At 34.6% G+C, this 11,039-nt stretch overlaps 1 protein-coding gene across 1 annotated transcript; it reads left to right on the forward strand.

Annotated features, from left to right (window-relative positions):
- Positions 1-247: 247 nt before the first annotated feature.
- On the forward strand, positions 248-10,809 carry LOC132739557 (heterogeneous nuclear ribonucleoprotein R-like; the record flags this gene model as incomplete). The annotated part of the gene is given in 4 exon segments (XM_060727268.1): positions 248-408; positions 5,958-6,096; positions 6,783-7,006; positions 10,702-10,809. Coding segments are annotated over 3 exon segments (471 nt in total), but the record flags the coding sequence as incomplete, so codon positions are not given.
- Between the last annotated feature and the right edge of the window lie 230 nt (positions 10,810-11,039).

The raw sequence follows: 11,039 nt of genomic DNA on the forward strand, positions 1-11,039 counted from the left end.
AATCTTAACGTTTAATGGCCTTTCATTACGACAATAATCAACACAAATATAGTTTATTAGTTTTCCCTCTATATCTAATACGATCCCGGATCCCGGATCCCGGGATTCCCCCCCCCCCCAAGAAATCTCTAATTTTCAGTATTTTTCCTTGTTACTATATTATCAAATCATACATAATTAATGGAGAAAATATTTTATTACAAATAATATTTTATGTTAAAATACAATACCATGTTATTTAGAGATAATGAAAAAATACTTCATTTTGCTTTCGTAATTAAAGTTCCGTGCGCTCAAATTTGAAAACCCCGAAACTTAGCGTGCCTTTTCCGACGCTTTTTTGGCCTTGCTTTTTGACAACAAAGATTCGAACATTTTTTGCTAAATTCTATTCAAAATTGCTAAAAGGTAAGGTTAAGACTGCTGTAACTTTGTAGCAAATATTATGATTTTCGATTTTGCAACCCATTTTTGCGTGAATGACATGTATTGTTGAAGCAGCGACATTATTTACATATGACCTGGGCTCTGGAATTAAAAATATGGCGGAATTCTTTGTTCAAAGTGCGGCATTTTGGGCTAGTCAGTGCCAGACTTGTATACATTTCTTCACCCGTTACCGGAGACGTGCATTATATTTTCTGCATTCTTTCATAGAGTACCGTTACACAGTGACACACAAGTTTGATGTGTGTATCCTGAAGCAAAGCTGAAAGGAAAACGGAAAGTGTGCAAATTATCACAGATGTATTTACAAACGGATTTTCGCGAAAATAAGATCTTGGCTACGAAAATAAAATTTATTTTTTATTTAACTTAGTTTTGATGTTATTAAATGTTTTGTAATATGAAATTAGGCAAAGCCTATAAACAGGGTTGTCGTTAAAAAAATCTTTTCATTCTTTCCGTTTTAAAGGTGTCAGGTGTCATAATATTTCGGTATTACATGCACCGCTTCCGTTTTCACTCGGAACACTCGTCGATTATTATTGATCCGAAAAGTTGAGATTTGTTCTGTTATCGGAATACCCCGCCTATTATCATTGAGTTTCATTGTAAATGGCTGCGCCCGACTAGAACTGACACTGAAAATTTCATTGATAGGTATAGAATTCTATATATATTTTTAATTGTTTTTTTATTTTCTTTTAAATATACACGTGTAGTCTATAGCCGGGCAAGCCAAAGCCCGGACCCGCTTCGCGGGCCCGGTCTTTGACTTCCCCGTATGAATGAAATAGATCTAATAAAGAATGAAATGTTTTGTAATAAAATGTAAGAAGTTTGTGCGGCAAATATGGTTAATATCCCAAATATAATAATGAAAATACTATTTCTACGTAAATAAGATCCAATATACCGAATAAACGTCTTATATTTCGTAACAAAACATTCTTTATTATTTAATTCATTAACAATAATCATTTATTAACAACAAAAATACTTTTAATTCATCATCAATAAATCTTATTTTCGTAGACCCATTCTTATTTTCGCTATACGCAGCGATTTCAGCTATTTGCGTACGATGGTATTTTCGGCTCCCAACTTCACTTTTTAACTTTTTTTTGTTCTGAAATTTTCATTTGATGTAAAATCATTCAATTATGCATAAATCTATAATGAACATAATTATTTAAACAGATAAATGCACTATTTCATAAATAAATCTTATTTTCGCGAAAATCGCTTATTTTTGGTATCCATCTTTACCGATTTTCAAAAATATGCCATATTTTTGAAAATCGGTAAAGATGGATACCAAAAATAAGCGATTTTCGCGAAAATAAGATTTGTCATTTTTTTTATACCAGAATGGTATAAGAAAAATGACAAATTTGCAATATAAATGTTTCAGGAGCACCATTCCTTTAATGAATAAGTCGTTCTCCATTGAAAGACCACGCACTTTCTTTATTTTACATTTTTACATCGACCGGATTGTGCGAAGTCTTTCCCTAATTGGCAAATTTCCTATAGCACAAATCAACACACTTTTTGGAGTTGGTTTGAATTTACCGGTAAATCACAACTTAATGTTATTTCTCACAAAAGGCAACGGATTGCATGAAAAACTGAAGCACTTGACACTTCATTTTTGCAGGGATTTTTTTATGCCAGCGCAGCATCTGCGATGCGGTGGCATATAGCGATTCACCTGTGTGTTTGTTTGTGTGTGTTATAAAGATTATATAGTGAACTTGAAAAATCTTCTTGTGAAAAACCACTAGTCCAATTTCAACCAAACTTGGCAGGATTGATCCTTGGGTGAAGGGCTTCCAAAGTTGTTCAAAGAATTTCATTCCATGCAGAAGTCTGGTTGCCATGGCAACCAAAAGGAATTATAAGAATAAATTAAAAAAATCTTCTTGTAAAGACCCAAAAGGCCTAGAGCTTAGATATTTTGCATAAGGCATTGTCTGGTAGACCTCTACCAAGATTGTTCAAATTATAGCCCTGGGGTCAAAATTGGCCCCGCCCTGGGGGTCATTGATTTTCACAATATGTACATATAGTAAAAACATAAAATACCTTCTTGTAAAGACCCAAAAGGCCTAGAGCTTAGATATTTCGCATAAGGCATTGTCTGGTAGACCTCTACCCAGATTGTTCAAATTATAGCCCTGGGGTCAAAATAGGCCCGCCCCGTGGGTCATTGGTTTTCCTTATATGTATATAGTTAAAACTTTAAAAAAATTTCTTCTAGCAATTAACTCAGAGTTATGGCCCTTGATTAGTTATGCAATATGCATATGGAGTAAAAATCGTTTCCGGTGTAGTTCTCTGCAACTACTGGCTGGAATTCAACAAAACTTTATGGGAATCATCAATATCAAGAGGAGATGCGCATCTGACCGTCCGTCGGAATTTCGTTTCCAGAGTAGTTCTCTGCAACTACTGGCTGGAATTCATCGAAACTTTATGGGAATCATCAATATCAAGAGGAGGTGCGCATCTGACCGTCCGTCCGTCCGAATTTCGTTTCCGGAGTAGTTCTCTGCAACTACTGGCTGGAATTCAACGAAACTTTATGGGAATCATCAATATCAAGAGGAGATGCGCATATCGTCAGCTTGTTCCGGTCAGACCCTTTTACTCTGAGTTATGGCCCTTGATAAGTTATGTAGAATGCATATAGAGTAAAATTTTGTTTCCAGAGTAGTTCTCTGCAACTACTGGCTGGAATTCAACAACACTTTAGGGGAATCATCAATATCAAGAGGAGATGCGCATATCGTCCGCTTGTTCTGGTCAGACACTTTAACTTAGAGTTATGGCCCTTGCTTAGATATGTAGTATGCATATAGAGTAAAAATCGTTTCCGTAGTAGTTCTCTGCAACTACTGGCTGGAATTCCAACGAAACTTTATGGGAATAATCAATACCAAGAGGAGATGCGCATGTCATCGGCTTGTTCCGGTCAGATACTTTAACTCAGAGTTATGGCCCTTGATTAGTTATGCAATATGCATATGGAGTAAAAATCGTTTCCGGTGTAGTTCTCTGCAACTACTACTGGCTGGAATTCAACGAAACTTTATGGGAATCATCAATATCAAGAGGAGATGCGCATATCGTCGGCTTGTTCCAGACAGACACTTTAACTCAGAGTTATGGCCCTTGATTAGTTATGTAGTATGCATATAGACTAAAAATCGTTTCCGCACTACTTCTCTGCAACTACTGGCTGGAATTCAACGAAACTTTATGGGAACCTTCAATACCAAGAGGAGATGGGCATATCGTCGGCTTGTTCCGGTCAGACACTTTAACTCGGAGTTATGGCCCTTGATTAGTTATGCAGTATCCATATAGAAAAATATTTGTTTCCTCGCTACTTCTCTGCTACTACTGGCTGGAATTCAATGAAACTTTATGGGATACTAAGAGGAGATATGCATATAGTCGCCTCGTTCCAGTCAGATACTTATAACTCAGATTTATGGCCCTTGATTTGTAAGGGTGTAACGGTTTACCGGTATACCGATATATTGCAATATGAAAAAATAAATTTCGAGCCGCGGTACGATTTTTGGAAAACCGGTATTTTATAAAAATCATCATTTTCAATTAATTGCCTTCTAATTTAATTTTTGTAGAAATTTCACATAAAATCTTTGTCAAATTTTGTTGGCGCCAACGTAAGATAAAAGTATCCGACAACTAGTACACTTAAAAGTCAATAAGCGGCCGCATAATTTACATAAGCGGCCCATATGTGAAAGGTCACACGTGACTAGTTTTGTTTATCAAATTGTGTGACACTACTTTCTATTTATTCCTTACATTTTTATTAAGTTTCTACTAAAAATATATACATATAATAATAATATATAAATGTTACTCCATCTTTACATCAAAACATATACACGACAATACGTATTGCAATATATTGCAATACGCTTCAGCAAAATGGCAATATATTGCAATACGGTTTTTGCTGTATTGTTACACCCCTATGATTAGTTATGTAGGATGCATACATCTCATTGGCATTTCCAGATTTTACTATTTAACACAAAGTTATGGCCCTGTTATTGCCCTGAATATTTATCAAGTTCAAAGAATATTACTGTTTATGCCATGATTAATATATAAATAAAGCCTTATGTCTTCAGTTGTTGTGTTAATAATAACCAGTACTCGGCGGGGGATATAAATTCAACGAATTTGCTTGTTATCATGTGACTAGCGAGAATTTAGGTTCGGCTACCTTTGCATGACATTTGGTGACCCATGACCCAAATGCTATTTTTAAATGGAAACCTGACTTTGCAATTATGAATAACAGTGTATTTATTCAATAACAGACATTATACCAAAAACATGTTGGGTTTATATTGTTTGAGTGATGATTCATGAATTATTTGTTTTTATTTAAAATCGTACACTTAATAAAAATAGTGTATGGTCCGTTACTAAAAATAGATGCTAGAATTCCCTAAACTTGAAGTCCCTTGAGATTTCATTTGAAAGACTCCTTATTGGTAAACATATCTACATATTTCCCTAACAAATAGTTTGGTACACAATGTCATTGAAGTTTCATTTAAAGACAAAAATGAATTGATTCAAAATTGATTTGATTATCAAATTGTATTTTTATTTGACCCAAATTTGATTAATTAAGAGTGATTATAATAGGTTTTTATGTACGGCAAACAAACTGCCAAAATTCTGGTAGCCTTTGCAAATAGGGTTGACCCATAACTTTACTGTCGCACAACATCAAAATAAAAGGACATACAGGGTTATGGAAGCCAGAACTAATACAGGGCATAAATGGGCACAGGCTTTAACGCAGACGCTTATGCAGACAATATAGGATATATAGGATCGAAAAGGGTTCGATTATTTTCGATGATCGATTATGATTTTTGTCCGATTAAAAAACCCTAGTTCTGTCGTCAATGCATGGTTCATACATAATTATTTGAGATAAATACTGGTAAACAGTCTGCAACATAAATAATTGACTATTAACTCTTCAGAAAATTGTCAACCATGATTTACAGTATTATGACGTAACACCCCCATGCTAGAATTTGTCAAGTGTTTTAGGTTCCCGGCCACTTTATATTGGCTATTTTCCTATAGGTTGCAGGCCACAAATTTATTGCGATTTAGTTCATTTACCATCGCCAAAATGTGGTTTTTTGACGCACATACTTCGATAAATTTTTGTACTCATTGTATATTCTGCGTGAAAAACGCACGTTTGTGCGTTTCTGGGCATGCTGCTGCATTTTACTATGTTCTTTACTGTTAATAAAAGAAATATATAAGTCCTGCAAAATTAATTTTCACTATATATCTAATATGTCTGCGTTTCTTGCAAGTACTTTATACTCATATGTTTAGTGCTTCAAATCTGCAGTTACGTCTAAATATTTGGACCATTAATGAATGTGTTTCAATTTGTTTTCTTGAAATAAATTTTTTAATTAAAATTTCAGATGACTGAAAATGGTGTAAAAGCCGAAATGGATCAGGAAGAAGAAGACAACTTGTTACACTCTGATGAATACAAATTCCTGGTAGAATATGGCATTTCAAAAAAAGTTGCATCAGAGCTAGAAAACATTTATACAACAGGTACTTATAATTGAACAATACTCCAATTGACACTTTCCGAACAAATAGACGACAGGCTATTCTTACCAGTAGAATTGTGAGTAAAGATAACTGGTTGAGTGTCTCCCTGTTTAAATCGTATGTAAAATTGTCTTGACTTGTGGTAGATTTAACCGTAAATTTAAATACCTTTATGTCAAATGATTTGTTGAAATAGATACTGAGATGAAGCTAAGATCGGTGTAATAAGTTTTAAAATGGGACATTAAAAGCGCCCCAGTATAGCAGTTTAAAACGACTACATTTGTATTGTTTTAGCATTAGAGATATAGATTTAACTAGAAGATAGGGAAACAACTCTAGTTCATACCGAGACAGTCAGTGGGTGTATTTGATTATTTTGCTAATTATGGTATAATTGAGTGTTTCTGTTTATTTAATTTATGTAATGTGTTAGTGTAGCAGTAACTAATGGTTAACTTGTATCAGCTGCTGTTAATAATCTTGCAGGGATTGAAAATTCCACTTGTCCACTGGTATTGACAAAGTTTATGTTGGTAATCATGCACAAAATGCAGGTGAAGTAGAAATTTGAAGCTACTTGTCCAGAATATATTTTTTGATCCCAGGCATAAATATTAAAGTTGACTGAAATGTGTACTTCGATACAATTTTCAAGTTATAAACTTTTACGTTTCCATTTTCAGGCAAACTTTCACATTCAGAACTTGATGAAAGGGCCCTGGATGCCCTGAAAGAATTCAACCCAGATGATGCTGTCAAAGTACTTCAACAGTTTACTGAGAGTAGTCTTGAACATGTGACAAACAAAAGTGCTTTCCTCTGTGGTCAGATGAAAACATTCAGACAAAAAAGTAAAGGTGGTGGACCAAATGCTGCACCCAAAGGTCCAGATCCAGATAAAATTAAGGTAAATACTTCATTAAATCAGGCCGTCCTTAAAAAAATGTTTGTTTGCAGTAACCCGACCCAGAATTTTCAAGGTGGGTAGGTAGGTCGATTTATTTTTTTATTATTTTTTTTTTTATTGAACTGTACTCCCAAATAAACATGGAATTTCAAAATGCTGGACAATATATGCTTTGATAATTTGGTAACAATTAATAAATTGATAACTGAATTCTAATTTAATAAGAACTACATTTTATTTCTTCTATTTACCTTTAAAAGAACGAAAACAAAGCACAAGGCATAATTTTCTGATTCAAAAAAAATAATTTTTTTATCCAGACCATGAAAAAAAATTTGAGTAGGGGCAAATTTTGTGAGTCGGTCGCGTTACTGCAAACAAACATTTTTTTAAGGATGGCCTCATACTCATTTTCAACCTCTTTAAAGGTAAGTTGTTGTATAAGTTTAAATGATGTGCATTTTCAACCTCTTACACATAATTCACTTATTTTATGAATTGAACTGAAATTTTCAACTTGTAGAAATCTTGAAAGGAACTCAAATTTATTCATTATTGCTTTGCTGTAGATCAGATATTTTTATAAACATTCAGAATATGTTTGAATTCAGTTTTAAGTAGTCCTTAAAGTTTAGGTAGTTATCCCCCGCCGATGGAATCGGGAGGGGGATATAGTTTTGGTGTTGTCCGTCCGTCCGTCCATCTGTCCGTCCGAATTTTGTTTCCGGAGTAGTTCTCTGCAACTAATGGCTGGAATTCAACGAAACTTTATGGGAATGTTGATCAGCATGTGAAGTTGTGCACCTGGGTATTTTCGTCTGGATATTTTTAGTATTTTTAGAGTTATTGCCCTTGACTTAGTAAAACGTCCGAATTTTGTTTCCGGAGTAGATCTCTGCAACTAATGGCTGGAATTCAACGAAACTTTATGGGAATGTTGATCAGCATGTGAAGTTGTGCACCTGGGTATTTTCGTCTGGATATTTTTAGTATTTTTAGAGTTATTGCCCTTGACTTAGTAAAACGTCCGAATTTCGTTTCCGGAGTAGTTCTCTGCAACTAATGGCTGGAATTCAACGAAACTTTATCATGGGTGCAAGTTTTCCGGCATGTGCCGGAAGTTCCGGTTTTTCACGTGCCGGAGGGATCATTTTTGCGAATCGCGTAAATCCGTTGAGATATTTGGAGGGGCATGGTGCGGGTCTAATCTTTCAAACTGAGAAGTACCACCGATTAGAAGTTCATAATCGAGAACGCTATATAACATACGGATGCTCACGGTTGTTCTCATAGCGTCAATAGTAAACTTTCGCGGAAACTGCCGATAGTTTCCGAAGATATACGAGATGTTTACGAAAACATGTATTATTAATCCCGGCATGCAATTTTATCCGTGACTTTATTACAACGATTTAGATTGGCGCGCTAATTATAATCATCCAATGCAAAAGCGGCTTCGTTACCGATTCGGCTACAGAGTAATATGTAAACAGAAAGTAATGTACAATTTGTTAGTCAAAATGAAGTTTCTACACGAAGGATTTAATACAAAAGATATCGAGAAGACCTCAAAAAATAAATGGAGATGGGAATGGTTGTCTGTATGTGATCGAAACGGGGATAACTACGGAAACTGGCTGGAAAAGCCAGACGTTCCCGGCGTAGCTTTCTGCACTGTATGTAGAAAATCCATCAATGATCAAGTATTGATCCAGCGGGAAAAAAATAATTAAATGCACGCAGACGATCCAAACCATATGAAAAACAAACATACTGTGAAACATAACCAGGCTTGTTTTAATTATTTTTTTTGAAAACAATTTATTGTTTGTATGGAATCAGGGTCAGCTCAGCCCTAATTAAAACGTAAACTCGGTACAAATCAACTCAATTTTCAATTTATTTATATATTGGTTTGTTTTTATCACTCTTTACTGTTGGAACCACAATATTAAATAGTGGAAACAATATATGAATGCACATTTCTTTTTGTGTTGAAATGTTTTTGTTTATATAATTAAGAAAGAGAGAGAGAAAAGAAAATAATTATGTGAGCAATATTTAAGTGAAAATACTATACTACAGTATGTATGTTATCTGGCATGTAATCATTCAAGGGAATTGCATTTTAGGCTTTCAAATGTGCTATAATGCAGGAGCTTCCGGGGGCCTCCGGCCCCCTGGACCCCTGGCCGGTCGTTGCCCTGGACCCACCGGGGGCCCTTGCGGCCCCCTGGCCCCCAAACAAATAGTTCAGGTTTTTCAAAATTTTTAACTTGCACCCATGCTTTATGGGAATGTTGATCAGCATGTGAAGTTGTGCACCTGGGTATTTTCATGTGGATATTTTTAGTATTTTTAGAGTTATTGCCCTTGACTTAGTAAAATTTTGTAATTTTCAACTTGTGTCGCATGTAACTCAAAAAGTATTTGACCTAGAGTCATGAAACTTTACAGGAATGTTGATCAGTATGTGTAGTTGTGCACCTGGGTATTTTCATCTGGATATTTTTAGTATTTTTAGAGTTATTGCCCTTGACTTATTAAAATTTTGTAATTTTCAACTTGTGTCGCATGTAACTTATTGTTATTGCCCTTGACCTTGACTTGGTAAAATTTTGCAATTTTCAACTTATTTGAAAATTGTGAGATCCCTTCTTGATGCCTTGAAAATGGCAATGAAGTCTGGAGATTAAGATGTTTTTACATCTAGGTGAGCTATTGTGATCCCCCACCGTCCGTCGTCGTGCGTCGTCAGCAATTTCTTTAAACAACATCTCCTCAGAAACAAATGACTGCACAGCAACCAAACTTTACAGGAATGATCCTAGGGTGATCCCCTGCCAAAGTTGATCAAATGGTTCCGGTCTGTTGCATAAGTAGGTCACAGGGCCTGAAAAGGAGTTTCAAAAATGCAAAATTTAAAAATCTTGTCTGAAAGTACAAGGCCTAGAGCTTTGATATTTGGTATATGATATAACCTATAGGTCCTCTACCAAAATTGTTCAAATTTTAGCCCTTGAGTCAAAATTGGCCCCACTCCAGGGGGTCATAGATTTTCCTTATATGTATATAGTGAAAACTTCTTCTTGTTTGAAGGTACAAGGTTACAAGTTCAAAGAATATTACAGTTTATGCCATGATTAATATATAATTAAAGCCTTATAAATGTCTTCAGTTGTTGTGTTAATAATAACCAGTACTCGGCGGGGGATATAAATTCAACGAATTTGCTTGTTATTTTTTTGTTCATGAAAAAAAATCATTTTAACAAATATAGAGTTTATTGTTTGCATTATTTTCACTGAAACAAACTGTTTTTTTTTTTGTTTAGAAGAGACAAATAGTATGTGTTAATTAATGGATATAAGCATATCATTTTATTATCACTGGTAAAAGGAAGTGTTGGAAATGAATGTGAAATAATTTGTAGTAAAGGTAGCAAAATGTAAACAAAGTTGTTTTATGACTTCTGTACAAAATAACTAAATCACTGACCGGTCTAGCATAGAACAGAAAAAGCAAAATGATGTTTCAGATTTATGACCTGCAAGGTACTTTTTGGAACCTATAGCAGGGCACCAGAAATAAACAGCTTTGAATATTAAGAAAATAGTATTTTAAGGTCAAATCTTTAAAGGAAAATTAAAGTATTTTGCAAGATAAAGACATGATTTTTCAAAACATGATTTCAGGAAATACTTGATAAATCTGGATACACTTTAGATGTGACTACTGGTCAAAGAAAGTATGGTGGACCTCCACCTGGTTGGGAAGGCACACAGCCTGGCCCAGGGCATGAGGTAAGTTTAACTTTTTTCTCTGAATTTCAGAATATATTTAGATTGGGGGGGGGATTGTAAGTTTTAACTATTGTGTATTTACTTGTCAGGTAAAGGGAAAATGGGATAATGTTAAAATGATTAAAACTAAGAATTATATAATTTTACTCTCGTGTAAATTGTTGTTTTATTATTATAATGTCATTAATTATTTTAAACAGGTCTTTATTGGCAAAATTCCAAAAGATGTG

The sequence above is a fragment of the Ruditapes philippinarum genome, unplaced genomic scaffold, assembly GCF_026571515.1.
Source record: "Ruditapes philippinarum isolate M1 unplaced genomic scaffold, ASM2657151v2 ctg520_1_1_1_1, whole genome shotgun sequence".
Taxonomy (NCBI): domain Eukaryota; kingdom Metazoa; phylum Mollusca; class Bivalvia; order Venerida; family Veneridae; genus Ruditapes; species Ruditapes philippinarum.